Source organism: Moschus berezovskii, chromosome 11 (genome assembly GCF_049115385.1).
Source record: "Moschus berezovskii isolate FMDL1 chromosome 11, NW_MosBer_1.0, whole genome shotgun sequence".
Lineage (NCBI taxonomy): Eukaryota > Metazoa > Chordata > Mammalia > Artiodactyla > Moschidae > Moschus > Moschus berezovskii.
The window spans coordinates 107,176,184-107,190,911 of NC_142470.1; the positions used below are offsets into that span (position 1 = coordinate 107,176,184).

The 14,728-nt window shown below is 46.0% G+C and overlaps 1 protein-coding gene across 4 annotated transcripts in view; it reads left to right on the plus strand.

Moving 5' to 3' along the window:
* LOC129540089 (two pore channel protein 2-like) overlaps positions 1-14,728 on the plus strand; it is a 62,396-nt gene that overhangs the window by 23,886 nt on the left and 23,782 nt on the right. For all 4 annotated transcript variants that reach the window (XR_016038664.1, XR_016038663.1, XR_016038665.1 and 1 more), the window contains exons 6-9: positions 415-533; positions 1,505-1,606; positions 3,528-3,654; positions 8,410-8,611. Coding sequence is in view for 1 of the 4 variants with exons in the window: in XM_088841685.1 (XP_088697811.1) it covers positions 415-533; positions 1,505-1,606; positions 3,528-3,654; positions 8,410-8,611 (550 nt within the window). In the remaining 3 variants the exon portion in view is untranslated. The remainder of the gene's footprint in view (positions 1-414; positions 534-1,504; positions 1,607-3,527; positions 3,655-8,409; positions 8,612-14,728) is intronic.

Here is a 14,728-nt window from a genome sequence, read left to right on the forward strand (position 1 = left end):
TATGTGTACATTCTTTTTCGTATTCTTTTCCATCATGGGTACGGGATATTGAGTATAGTTCCCTATGCTATACAGTAGGAAGGACCTTGTTGTTTCTCCATTCTCTGCACACCAGTTTGGCTTCCCTGGTGGCTCAGTGGTAAAGAATCCCTCTGCCGATACAGGAGACGTGGGTTAGATCCCTGGTTCGGGAAGATCCCCTGGAGAAGGGCACGGTAACCCACTCCAGTATCTTTGCCTGGGAAATCCCTTGAACAGAGGAGCCTGGCGGGCTACTGTCCATGGGGTTGCAAGAGACAGATATGACTTAGCGACTAAAACAACAACATCCGCATCTGCTAAGGGAGTGGGGTTTCTGTTTTAGCAGAAAATTAGCTGATTGTGTGTAAAGGAAATGAGATTTTGTTTTCACAGATCCGAAGGGCTTTCCGAAGCATCCGGAACACCCTGCCCGACATCCTCTACGTCTTCCTCCTGTTCCTCTTCAGTATGATGATTTTCTCCCTCATGGCCTTGAAGCTTTTCGGGGACAGGTGAGCAGGCTGCTCTGGAGGTTGCTAGAGAACAGCCTGCCAGTGGCAGAGCTGGTCACCAGTGGCTGTCTTCCCTGTTCAGACACTCCAGGAGGGCCCAGCAAGGGGAAACGGGTGCCGGAAACTACAGCTTCATTTATGTCTGTGCGTGGTTTTTCGCCCTGTGTGGGTGCCTTTCGCCCTGTGTGGGTGGTTTTTCGCCCTGTGTGGATCTTCTTTCACCCTGTGTGGGTGGTTTTTCACCCTGTGTGGGTCTTTTTTCACCCTGTGTGGGTGTCTTTCGCTCTGTGTGGGTAGTTTTTCACCCTGTGTGGATCTTCTTTCACCCTGTGTGGGTGGTTTTCGCCCTGTGTGGGTGTCTTTCGCCCTGTGTGGATCTTCTTTCGCCCTGTGTGGGTGTCTTTCGCCCTGTGTGGATCTTCTTTCGCCCTGTGTGGGTGTCTTTCGCCCTGTGTGGGTGGTTCTTCGCCCTGTGTGGGTGTTTTTTCACCCTGTGTGGGTGGTTTTTCGCCCTGTGTGGGTGTCTTTCGCCCTGTGTGGGTGGTTCTTCGCCCTGTGTGGGTGTTTTTCGCCCTGTGTGGGTGGTTTTTCACCCTGTGTGGGTGTTTTTTCGCCCTGTGTGGGTGGTTTTTTCGCCCTGTGTGGGTGGTTTTTCGGCCTGTGTGTGTGTTTTTTCGCTCTGTGTGGGTGTTTTTCGCCCTGTGTGGGTGGTTTTTCGCCCTGTGTGGGTGTCTTTCGCCCTGTGTGGGGTGGTTTTTCACCCTGTGTGGGTCTTTTTTTGCCCTGTGTGGGTCTTTTTTCGCCCTGTGTGGGTGGTTTTTCGGCCTGTGTGGGTGTTTTTTCGCCCTGTGTGGGTGGTTTTTCGGCCTGTGTGGGTCTTTTTTCGCCCTGTGTGGGTGTCTTTCGCCCTGTGTGGGTCTTTTTTCGCCCTGTGTGGGTCTTTTTTCGCTGTGTCGTTGCTTCCTCTTTAGGGGTCTCAGGACGGTGGACGGGCGGCCGTACTTCACCAGCATCCTGGACACGGCGTTTGAGCTCTACGCGCTGGTCACCACTGCAAACAGCCCTGACGTCATGTGAGTGAGCCACCAGGTCACAACCACTGACTTCTCTTATAGAACAGAATCCGCTTTCTTAAAAGCAACTGTAAGACAAAAAAATGGCGATTTTCTGTTTATTCATATTTGCTGTAAAATTTTTTTTGTAAAATTTTTATACAGTATTTTATTTTATTTTTGGCCACACCATGAGGCATGTGGGGTCTTAGTTCTCCCACCAGGGCTCTCTTACCCTCAGGCATAGAAGCGCAGAGTCTTAACCACAGGACTGCAGGGGAAGTCCCTATGTCAATTTAGATTTAAATAGAGAGGGTAGGCTAGTGCCAACACTTTGCACTCTTCAAAAATTTTATGAGGGACTTCCCTGCAGTCCAGTGGTTAAGACTCTGAGCTTCCATTGCAGAGGGCACTGGTTAGCTCCCTGGTTGGGGAACTAAGATCCTGCATGCTAAACAACATGGCCAAAAAGAAAAAATATAGGTTAAATTAAAACTAAATTTAGATGACCTTTTAAAAAAACCCAAAAGCAACAGGAGACATCTCTGGAGACACAAGTATTTGAACTCAATTCTGTTCTGGAGTGTTCTTTGAGTCTTGAGTTGAAACACCTAAGCCATTTTTGTAAAGGAAGCACAGCTTTTCTCCTAAGCATTGATGTGGTTTTCTGGCTAAATGAAACAGGAAATAAATGTAGATTAGGAGTTGCCCCTCCTCCTGTCCCCCAGTGCCAATTCTCCACACATGTGGACATTATTTAGGAGAAAAGCATCAGGCTTTTTTTCCCCCTAATATCCTGTTTATTATGGATTTGTCTTGTTTGTGGAGGTAAGATTATTCAGCGGTGCTCCCTGAGTGGATGACTCCTGGGTTCTAGACTGTGGCTGGGGCTCCTCCCATAATGGGCTGTGGGGGAAGGGCGGGCTTCTTGTTGTCTAGTTGTATGTAGGACCATTGTGTCAACTTGTCCTGGGTTCTTGTTCGCTCTGAGGCCTGTCTCTAGCAAAAAGTGAGCAAGGTGAAGCTCCTGGCCCTCCTGTTTTTTCTTGGCTCTTCCCCTCAGCTGACTCCCTCAGTGTCCCCTGCTGTACAAAACCCAGTTCCCATGAACAGGGGTGTGAGCATGCATCCTGATTTATGCCTTTTGTCCCGGCACTATTGTTTTTTAAAATCATTTTTTACTTATTTCTGGTTATGCTGGGTCTTTGTTGCTGCATTGGGCCTTCTCTAAGTGTGGTGAGTGGGGTCTGTGCTTCACTGGGGGACACGGGCTTCTCTTCGCAGTGATCCCTCTTGTTGTGGAGCACTGGCTCTAGACTCACGGGCCTCGGTAGTTGCAGTGCACAGCCTCGGTGTCGTCCTCCACAGGGTTAGTTGCTCTGTAGCATATGGAATCTTCCTGGGCCAGGGATTGAACCCGTGTCCCCTGCATTGTCAGGCGGATTCCTATCCGTTGTACTACCAGGGGAGGCCCCAGTGCCGTAATTAATGGTACTTCTTTCACTCTCATAGTACAAATGTGGATAGAAAATTATCTGCCTTCCCCGCATCCTGGCAAGACATTCTGGTGTCCCTGAAAAGCCTAGCATGTAAACCCAGGTCACAGTTCAGATTCTTTCTATAATTCTGGGCAAGTGGATCTCCTTTCTGGGCTTTGATTTTCTCATTGGGAAGGGAGGGAGTGTGATGGTGGCATCTCCCAGGTCTCGCCTGCTCTGGAAGTTGGCACCTCTCTAAGGCAGGTCTGGAGTGAGCCACTGAGCATGAAGCGTAGTGATGGCTTTGAGGCCCCGTGCACTGTCTGGGGGAGACTTAGACTGAGACAGGTTTTCCTTGCCCCATGTACGTGGACTGTCCATGTGCGGTGTCACCTACGGTCAGCCTTCTGTGCACTGTGGACCTAGGGCACGCAAAACCATGACAGATAATTATTTCCTTCTAGGATGCCTGCCTATGAGCTCAACTGGTGGTATTCTCTGTACTTTATAACCTACATCATCATCAACACCTACATCTTCATGTCCGTCTTTCTGGCTGTTGTCTACAACAACTACAGGAAGCACCTGAAGGTAACATTCCTGACCTGGGGGTCCAGCCGGGGGTCAGGCGCCTGGCTGGTGTGGTAGCAGGGAGGCTAGCCTGTGCATTGCTAAATATTTGAACGTACTCATTTTCTTTTTGCTTTGATGAATCTGAACATTCATTTGCCTTGCTGAACCCTGCTGGGCCAGGTGGTTCTTTGTCAGTCTGGCGTGGGTCTGATGGTGTGTCCCAGCTTCACGGCAGATCCCGAATTTGCTCCTCACTCTGGTTTTTTTTTCTTCTCTTTTTGATCGGGCCACTTGGCATGTGAGATCCTGGTTCCCGACCAGGGATTGAACCCTGTAGTGGAAGTGCAGAGTCTTAACCCCCAGGGAGGTCCCTTGTCCCTCAGTCTTAGTACATCTGATTGTTCATGGCTCCTTGAAATCTTTTCTTATTTTAGTGTTTTTATTTACTTATTTTTAAATTTTTCTTGAGTATTAAAATCTTTATTTTAGTGTTTTTATTTTTAAATTTTTAGTTGATTTACAGTGTTGTCTTAGTTTCAGGTGTTCAGTGAAGTGATTCAGTTGTACATATACGAATATCCACTCTGTTTGAGATTCTTTACCACAGAGGCCATTACAGAGTATTGAGTAGACTTCCCTGTGCTATCAGTAGCTCTATTTCATTATCTATTTTATATGTAGTAGTGGGTATATGTTAATCCCAATCTTCCGATCCCGGGCTTTCCTCCCTGGTAACCATAAGATTGTCTTCTATATCTGTGATTCTATTTCTGTTTTGTAAATAAGTTCATTTTTACTATTTTTTTTTAGATTCCACATATAAGCAATATCATGTGATATTTGTCCTTTTCTGTCTGACTTACTTCATACAAAGTATGAAGGAGCCAAAGCTGATGAAGACATAGCTGCACCCATTAAAAATTTAAGGTCTTTAATAATAAATGCTAGAGAGGGTGTGGAGAAAAGGGAACCCTCCTCCATGCTGATGGGAATGTAAACTGGTGTAACCACTATGGAAAACAGTGTGGAGGTTCCTTAAAAAACTAAAAATAGAGTTACCTTATGATCCAGCAGTCCCCCTCCTGGGTGTATATTCAGAGAAAGCTCTAATTCAAAAAGATAGCTGCACTGCCATGTTCGTTGCAGCACTATTCACAATAGCCAAGTCATGCAAGCAACCTAAATGTCCATCAACAGATGAGTGAATAAAGAAACAGTGGTACATACCTACAGTGGACTTACTATAAAGAGGATGAAATAAGCCATTCGCAGCAACTCGGATGGAACTAGAGATGATCGTACCAGGCGAAGTAAGCCAGACAGAGAAAGACAAGCACCATATGATGTCACAGAAATGTGGAATCTAAACTATTACACCAATCAACTCACTTACAGAAAAGAAAGACTCACAGAGATGGAAAACAGACCTGTGATTACTACAGGGGGAAAGCAGGGAGGGCACTGTTCAGCTCAGTTCAGTCGCTCAGTCGTGTCCGACTCTCCGCAACCCCATGAATCACAGCACGCCAGGCCTCTCTGTCCATCACCAACTCCCGGAGTTCACTCAAACTCATATCCATCGAGTCGGTGATGCCATCCAACCATCTCATTCTCTGTCGTCCCCTTCTCCTCGTGCTCTCAATCCTTCCCAGCATCAGAGTCTTTTCCAGTGAGTCAGCTCTTCGCATCAGGTGGCCAAAGTACTGGAGTTTCAGCTTTAGCATCAGTCCTTCCAATGAACACCCAGGACTGATTTCCTTTAGGATGGACTGGTTCGATCTCCTTGCAGTCCAAGGGATTCTCAAGAGCCTTCTCCAACACCACAGTTCAAAAGCATCAATTCTTTGGCGATCAGCTTTCTTCACAGTCCAACTGTCACATCCATACATGACCACTGGAAAAACCATAGCCTTGACTAGACGGACCTTGGTTGGCAAAGTAATGTCTCTGCTTTTTAATATGCTGTCTAGGTTGGTCATAATTTTCCTTCCAAGGAGTAAGCGTCTTTTAATTTCACAGCTGCAATCACCATCTGCAGTGATTTTGGAGCCCCCCAAAATAAAGTCTGACACTGTTTCCACTGTTTCCCCATCTATTTCCCATGAAGTGATGGGACCAGATGCCATGATCTTAGGTTTCTGAATGTTGAGCTTTAAGCCAGCTTTTTCACTCTCCTCTTTCACTTTCATCAAGAGGCTTTTGAGTTTCTCTTCACTTTTTGCCATAAGGGTGGTTTCATCTGCATATCTGAGGTTATTGATATTTCTCCCAGCAATCTTGATTCAGCTTGAGTTTCATCCAGGCCAGTGTTCCTCATGATGTACTCTGCATAGAAGTTAAATAAGCAGGGTGACAATAAACAGCCTTGACGTGCTCCTTTTCCTATTTGGAACTAGTCTGTTGTTCCATGTCCAGTTCTAACTGTTGCTTCCTGACCTGCATACAAGTTTCTCAAGAGGCAGGTCAGGTGGTCTGGGATTCCCATCTCTTTCAGAATGTTCCACAGTTTGTGGTGATCCACACAGTCAAAGGCTTTGGCATAGTCAATAAAGCAGAAGTAGATGTTTTCTTGGAACTCTCTTGCTTCCTCGATGACCCAGTGGATGTTGGCAATTTGATCTCTGGTTCCTCTGCCTTTTCTAAAACCAGCTTGAACATTTGGAAGTTCACGGTTCACAACCTGTTGAAGCCTGGCTTGAAGAATTTTGAGCATTACTTTGCTACTGTGTGAGATGAGTGCAATTCCATGAGCATTCTTTAGCTTTGACTTTCTTTGGATAGGAATGAAAACTGACCTTTTCCCATCTTGTGGCCACTGCTGAGTTTTCCAAATTTGCTGACATATTGAGTGCAGCATTTTCACAGCATCATCTTTTAGGATTTGAAATAGCTCAACTGGAATTCCATCACCTCCACTAGCTTTGTTCTGAGTGATGCTTCCTAACGCCCACTTGACTTCACATTCCAGGATGTCTGGCTCTAGGTGAGTGATCACACCATCATGATTATGTGGGTCATGAAGATCTCTTTTGTATAATTCTTCTGTGTATTCTTGCCACCTCTTCTTAGTATCTTCTGTTTTTGTTAGGTCCATACCATTTCTGTCCTTTATTGAGCCAATCTTTGCTTGAAATGTTCCCTTGGTATCTCTAATTTTCTTGAAGACATCTCTAGTCTTTCCCATTCTATTGTTTTCCTCTGTTTCTTGGCATTGATCACTGAGGAAGGCTTCTTATCTCCTCTTGCTGTTCTTTGGAACTCTGCATTCAGATGGGTATATCTTTCCTTCGCGCCTTTGCCTTTTGCTTCTCTTCTTTTCACAGCTATTTGTATGGCCTCCTCAGACAACCATTTTTGCCTTTTTGCATTTGTTTTTCTTGGGAGTGGTCTTGGTCACTGCCTCCTGTACAATGTCATGAACCTCTGTCCATATTTTTTCATGCACTCTCTATGTCAGATCTAATCCCTTGAATCTATTTGTCACTTCTACTGTATAAGTCATAAGGGATTTGATTTAGGTCATACCTGAATGGTCTAGTGTTTTTCCCTACTTTGTTCAATTTAAGTCTGAATTTCGCAATAAGGAGTTCATGATCTGAGCCGTATATATATATATATATGTATTATGTGTGTGTGTGTGTGTGTGTGTGTGTGTGTGTATATATATGTATATACATATATGCAACTGTGTGTGCTGAGTTACTTCAGATTAACTCTGTGTGACCCTATGGATTGTAGCCCCCCAGGCTCCTCTGTTCATGGGGATTCTCCAGTCAAGAATACTGGAGTGGCTTCCCATGCCCTCCTTCAGGGGATCTTCTCGACCTAGGGATCAAACCTGCATCTCTTGTCTCCTGTATTAGCAGGCGGATTCTTTACCACTCGTGCTACCTGGGAAGCCCTATCTGTCTATCTACCCTATCTATCTATCTAATTAAATCGCTTTCCTGTACACCTGAAACAAACATGACATTGTAAATCAACTGCTCAGTTTAAAAAAGAGAATTTATGGTCTAGCTATGTTATCAGCTTACAGGGAGCAGTAGGGATGGGCATCCACATGGCCCATTATAACATGAAGAGGGGCTCTCCTCTTCTGGAAGATTCTCTGTGCAGAGTCAGGCTTCATGGCAGCCCTGGACCCCTTCCTTCCAGACCAATTCTAGCCTCATTTTACTCCCCTGCTTCCCCCCGGCTCTCCTTCTCTGTCTTCGTCGACTTAATGGCAGACCTATCTTCTCCCTCCCCCGTGGCTCCCTCTCTCTCAGCAGCAAACCTCGTCTCCTTCCTTTCTGGAATCTGCCTCGCGGGCAGAGCGGACTGTGGGCCTGTCTGCCTCCCGCTACTTTGTTTTCTCAGCGTTCTGATTATCCTTCGTGGGTTCACTCATTGCACGTGGTAAGCGGAGTTCTGCTTCTTCAGAGGCTGATAGTTACCCATCCCCGGAGCGGGGGAGGGATTCTGTACCTTGCGAGTTAACGGACTTACCAGGGACTTCTCTCTGTGATCGCTCCTGTGGCGTGAGCTCCTGGGTTGCTATTACAAGATGAGATGTTGTAAACACGGGAGCAGGAGATATTAGGAGTCTTCGTTAGGCATGGTGAGACCTTTACACTTGGGTATCTCCTGCTCATCCAGAAAGGATACACGTGGTCCCCAGGACGCACTCATCTCAACTCTTCCATTACCTTGAAATGTTTAAGGCTGAGAAATGAGGCTTCCTTTAAGAGGAAGCTCTTAAAAAAATGCACACACTTCTGTTCTTTTTTCAAGAATGAGATTCACACATTGGCATACCTGAAGCGTCACAAAATGACAGAAGCTTTCAACATCCTGAAAGTCAAGGTGGGCACAGAGTTTGTGGTGAAGGAGGCCCGGTGGAGGCAGCTGGTCAAGGTTGTGGCACCAGACATCAGCAGTTCCCACCTGGAGCTCCTGTTGAGGATCTCCGACGAGGGACAGACGGGGCACGTGGGTAAGAAGCCTCAATGAGAAGTGGGGGCATGGGATTTTTTTTCATTTTCTTTTTTAAAAAGATACGTATTTATTTGACTGAGTCCCATCTTAGTTGGGACACATAGGTTCCTCTCTAGCTGTGGCATGTGGGCTTAGTCGCCTGAGGGATCTTAGTTCCCTGATCGAGGATCGACCCCTCAACCCCCGCAGTGGGAGGCAAGCTCCTAACCACTGGGCCCCCAGGGAAGCCCCTCGCTTTCTCACGCTTGCAAGTAGAGGTGTGTGTTGGCGGGCAGTGTTGCGGCGCAGTTAGGGGCCTGAGCTGTGTGCTGACGAGGCTGCATGTTGTCAGCATGTGCTGAGTCTTCCGGACACCCTTTACCTTGTAACATGGTCATTCCCTGTCCGGGATTCTGCTGTAAGGAACACATCTAAACCATGGAAAATGGCTGTATAAATAGACGCCTGAAGTGCATTTAGCATTTACAAGTGAGAAGTTGAAAGTAACCCACGTGTTCATGTGTAAGTGGTTGATAGCGGTTGTCAGTAACGCTTGATATTGGTAGCGTGCTTGCCATGTGTGTGCCCTGGTTGTGGTTGTTGTATGAGGTCTTCCCCAGACTCGCTGAGGTGGGGTCTCGTTATCCTCTGTTGTCAGTATGGGAACTGAGACTCAGAGAGGTCGAGCCATCTGCCCAGGGCCACGCAGCTGCAGTGTGGCACAGGCCATCTGGACTCCAAGGCCCCTGCCTTTTATCATTACTCTAAAGTGCCCCAAATTCTAAGGGTCGCTTAACAGGAAAGGTTGCTGACATCAAAAATGATCATGAAGGTACTTCCATGGTGGGCCAGTGGCTATGACTCCATGCTTCCAAGGCAAGGGCCATGGGTTTGATCCCTGGTTGGGGAACTAACATCCCGCATGCCTTGGTCACATAAATAAATACATTTAAAAACATACTTTTAAAAATGACCATAAAGATGAGGTAGAAATGGGGAAAGATATGCGATGACTGCAATACACCCGGACTTCAGTTCACCAGTTTCAAGAAAAGTCTAGAGGGAGATGCACCCAGATGGAGTGGTAAGTCTGAGAGGATGTAAATTTACCTGAGACAAGGAGTCTCAAACCAGTCCAGCAGAGCCAGGGCTTTGTTAGGATTCATTGCCTGTGTGAGAAGAAGGAAACAGCCACAGTGATCCTCTGGAACTTATGAGAGTGTCCAGGGGAAAGAGGGAACTGTGTGGCAAGACACTGTTAAACGGGGAATGCCAGCATCCTCCAGTGAAGGTTTTGGATCCAGAAGGCAAGGTCAGCAGGGTTTGACAGGCGTCTTCGCTGAGCCATGGGCATCTGCCTTCAGCCACCCAACTCGATGGCTCAGAAGCCAGGCTTCTCAGACCCTGAAGAGTCGGCTTTGGTGGCCCTGTTAGGGATCGGCAGTGATACACTGTGGGTCCTCATGTCACACTAGGGTTCTGGTAATGATGGGGAGAGGGTGGCTGCGCAACCCTTGAGCACCAAATTTTCCAAGTTCTTTGGAAAGTGCATGAAGCTTCTACATTTCTAGGCCGCCGTGGATCTGTATATGTGGGTAAAATACAGCAAAGGTGAATGACTAGAAAGGTGGAATGAAAAAAACATGTAAAATTCAAGTCCCAATTTTTCATTATTAAATTTTCCTTCCTGAGTGGATTTTTTTTTTTTTTTAAGTTTTTTTGTCCACACTGTGCTGCTTGTGGGATCTTAGTTCCCTGACCTGGGATCGAACCTGCATCTTATGCATTGCAAGGTAGATTCTTAACCACTGGGGTGCCAGGGAAGTTCCTCCTCTTCTTATTAAGGGCACAGTTATATGAGATCAGGGCCCACCCTAGTGACCTCCTTTCTGCCTAATTACCTCATCAGAGGCTCCATCTCCAAAATACAGGCACATTCAGAGGTGCTGGGAGCTAAGCCTTCAGCATGTTAAATCTCAGGGGACACAGATCAGCCCATAACTCCTGTTTGGCTGATTCTGGCCTCAGACTGTTGCCTTGTCTAGAACTTTCTTCTATCTCTGGTTATCATCCCCCATGCCCTAGCACTGCTAATCTTCGAAAGTTTGTGTCAGATTTATAGCCTTAGGTTATCAAAACCTCAAACTTGAACATTTACTCAAAGCACAGCACCGCCGTGGTTCTGCTTCATCCGTGACTTTCCCTCACATGATGTGAGTCCACCTGGTCTGAGGCTGCAAAGCTGCAGCGTGACGAAAGCGCCAGACCTCACCCAGGCAGTGCCCTGACTTTCTGATGCCCTGGGGATGTTCAACAAAGGGCATTGCACGGCCTTCTGAGCAGGTGAGGGGGTGAAGGAGGTCGGCAGATGCCCTTGAGACATACACACCCATGACCTTGGTTGCCACTGGTGGGTTCATGACTGGAATCAGCAGGCCTCAGTCCTCAGCTCTGAGCCCTGCTCAATTTTTTGTTTTTAAACTTTTTATTTTGTATTGGGGTATAGCTGGTTAAGCATGTTGTGACAGTTTCAAGTGGACAGCAAAGGGACTCAGCCATCCATATACATGTATCCATTCTCCTCCAAACTCCCCTCCCGTCCAGGTTGCCACATAACATCAAGCAGAGTTCCTGTCCTTATTGGCTGTGCATTTTCATTATAGCAATGTGTACATGTCTACCCCAAACTCCCTAACTATCCCTCCCCCCAACCTTTCCCTCCAGCAACGTTTGTTCTGTAAGTCTGTGAGTCTCTTTCTGTTCTATAAGTTGATTTGTAGCATTTCTTTTTAGATTCCACAGATAAGGAGTGCCATATAATATTTCTCCCTCTCTGTCTGACTTACTTTACTCAGTATGACAATCTCTAGGTCCACCCGGGTTGCTGCAAATGACATTATTTCATTCTTCTTAATGGCTAAAGCAATGGCAACCCACTCCAGGGTTCTTGCCTGGAGAATCCCAGGGACGGGCGAGCCTGGTGGGCTGCCGTCTGTGGGGTCGCAGAGTTGGACACGACTGAAGCGAGTTAGCAGCAGCAGCAGCGCAGCAATGGCTGAGTGATATTCCATTGTATACATGTGCCACATCTTCTTTATCCATTCCTCTGTCGATGGGCATTTAGGTTGTCTCCACTCTTAGCTGTTGTAAACAGTGCTGCAGCGAGCACTGGGCGCTCATCCGCTGGCTGCTCAACAGGATGCAGGTATCCTTTTGGATCACATTTTTCTCCAGATATATGCCCAGGAAGCTCTGCTCAGTTTTGCCACCTGAGTCATGATCCTATTTGTAAATTAAATGAGACCAGAACTCATCTAGTTTGAAAAAAGGAGTCGGTCCGAGTCACAGATTTTATTAGTGCTCCATGGAAGTGGCAAGAAGGTGCCCATGAACTCATGGCTTAGCAGATTTCCCCAGTATTTTGCCTTTCACAAAACAGGGATGCCAATTTAAATACTGTTACCAGGGCAAACATGTCCTGAAGGAAGACAGCCAATTAGATTTGTTAACTTCTAGGGATCGTAGGTCTTCTTTTGGGGGAGAAAGCAGTTATTTCTGATGTCTGGGTGTGCAAAGACTCCTTTGGTTAATCAACACTTTTCTTTTTTAAAATTTTTTAAAAGTTTTTTTGATGTGGATCCTTTTTCTAAGTCTTCATAGAATTTGTTACAATATTGCTTCTGTTTGATGTTTGGCCTCAAGGGATGTGGGATCTTAGGCCCCCTCCAGGGATGGAACCCCAACTCCCTGCATTAAAAGGTGAAGTCTTAACCACTGGACCACCAGGGAAGTCCCTAACCAACACTTTCAAAGACAGTTTTAATAACAGAAGGACAAACAGAAATTCACACTTCACTGTAGTCTCCACTCAGTTCAAGAAGGGAGACCACTAGTTCTGTGAGGCATGCTCGCTTCCTCCCTTGAACTATAACTATGGGCATGTGTGGTTTCCAAGGTTAAATGCTGGAATTCTGTTAGTGCCAAAAGTGTTAGACTTAAATCTGGTGTTAAACTGAGAAAGATGAAACTTACAGATGTGGAAAGAAAAGAGCTGAATAGAATTGTTAACAGAGAGTATAGAGAATAATGTGTCTACAACAAGAGTTGGTAGACTGTGATCCACAGGCTATATGTGGTCACTGCCTGTTTTCATAAACACATTTTACTGGAACACAGCCAGGCTCATTCATCTGTGTTTTGTTTATCGCTGCTTTCATGCTAAAGTGGCAGAATTGGAAAGTTGAAACAGGGATCAATTGGTCCACAAAACTTAACATATTTACTCTTTGCAGAAAAGAATGTGCTGACCCCTAATCTCCAACATATAGTACCAGATGGGCACAAATTTCTTGACACAAAATTACCATAATTTGGATTCTCTTTGTCCTTTCTTGTTCTTTTTTTTTAATGTTAATTTATATATTTGGCTCTGCTGTGTCTTAGATGCAGCATGTGGAAACTTTAGTTGCAGCACATGGGATCTAGTTCCATGATCTGGGATCGAACCCTGGCCCCATGCATTGGGAGCACGGAGTCTTAGCCAGTGGACCACCAGGGAAGTCCTGTGGTGGTCTACAGAATCTTCTGGATGAAAAGGTGTGAGCCCAGTGATACCGATAGAGTCCCTGTTGGTTGAGGTTATTTGACAACTGAGGTTTTGGCTGGATTCTGTACACACACACACACAGAGTTTTATTTGTTTATTTGATTTGTCAGGTCTCAGTTGCGGTACGTGGAATCTTTAGTTGTGGCATTCCAACTCTTAGTTGCAGCATGTGGGATCGAGCTCCCTGACCAGAGATTGAACCCCAGGCCCCTGCACTGGGGTCTCAGAGTCTTAGCCACTGAACCACCAGGGAAGTCCCTTGGCTAGATTCTTATCAGTAGGTTCCCCTAAACCCTATTTGTGGTTGTCATGTCAGTGTCTCCCTGCCCTCTGATGGCGGAGCTCACATAGCCCAAGTCTCTGAACTCAAGTTATCACATCAGCTAATCTTCCCAGGCTGCCCTTCCCCCTGAGTAGGTACTACATGCCTTTGTCTATTAAGACAAATATATGTGTTTTGGTTCTAACTCTAAAGACCCAGAATCTTTAGAGTTAGAATCTAAGAATAAGCTATTCTTAGATATCCTAAGATATATAAGAATGCTTTTATCCAACTTGATGTTCTTAGGATCGTTGAGTGTGTAGTGTTAATCTCTTAGTCATGCCTGATTCTTTGCAACCCCATGGACTATCACCCGCCAGGCTCCTCTGTCCATGGGATTCTCCAGGCAAGAATACTGAAATAGGTTGCCATTTCCTTCTCCAGGGGGTCTTCCCAACCCAAGGATTGAACCCGGATCTTCCGCATGCAGGCAGATTCTTCACTGGGGCACTCCTAGAGAATATAAGCAACATGACTGTTGAATATCACTCAGTGTTTTGTCTAACTCAGGCTCCTCACTCAGATGAGGCCGCACTTTGAACATGGCTGGGGCTTTCTCTTTGCCTGGGTGTCTGTTGATAGCAGTTCACTGTCATCTTTCTCAAATTAATCATTATGGTGACATCTGTAGAACCATGACTGGTTGTTTATTTCTGAAAACTAGGAGACCTGGCCATCATCTAGGCCTCTAACCGAGAAGCATTCTAGAATTTAAAAACTCTATCCTAGGACTTCCCTGGTGGTCCATTGGCTAAGACTGTGTGCTCCCAAGGCTGGGGGCCTGGGTTTCACCCCTGGTTAGGCAACTAGATCCCATATGTCGCAACTAGGAGCTTGCATGCCACAACTAAAGGTCCCACATGCCACAACGAAGATAAAAGATCCCGAGGGCCACAGTTAAGACCCAGCACAGCCAAATAAATAAATATTTTAAAAAAATAATTCTTAAAAAAAAATCCACCCCACTCTTTAACAACTATCTCAGCTATACCTGAATCTGTACCTGCAATTTACAACTTTCTTTAAAGCTTAACAAAGCCTTCAACTTGGTTTTCAAAGAAGCAGCAACACTCTGTGTACAATCTGATTTCATCCATTGGTGTGATGTTTCTTCAAGTTGTATGTAACAGGAAGTTCATGCATAAACAGTGGACTCCGGTCAGTATCCCACATGCCTGGTGGGGGAGAGTGCACGGGATGATGAGAAT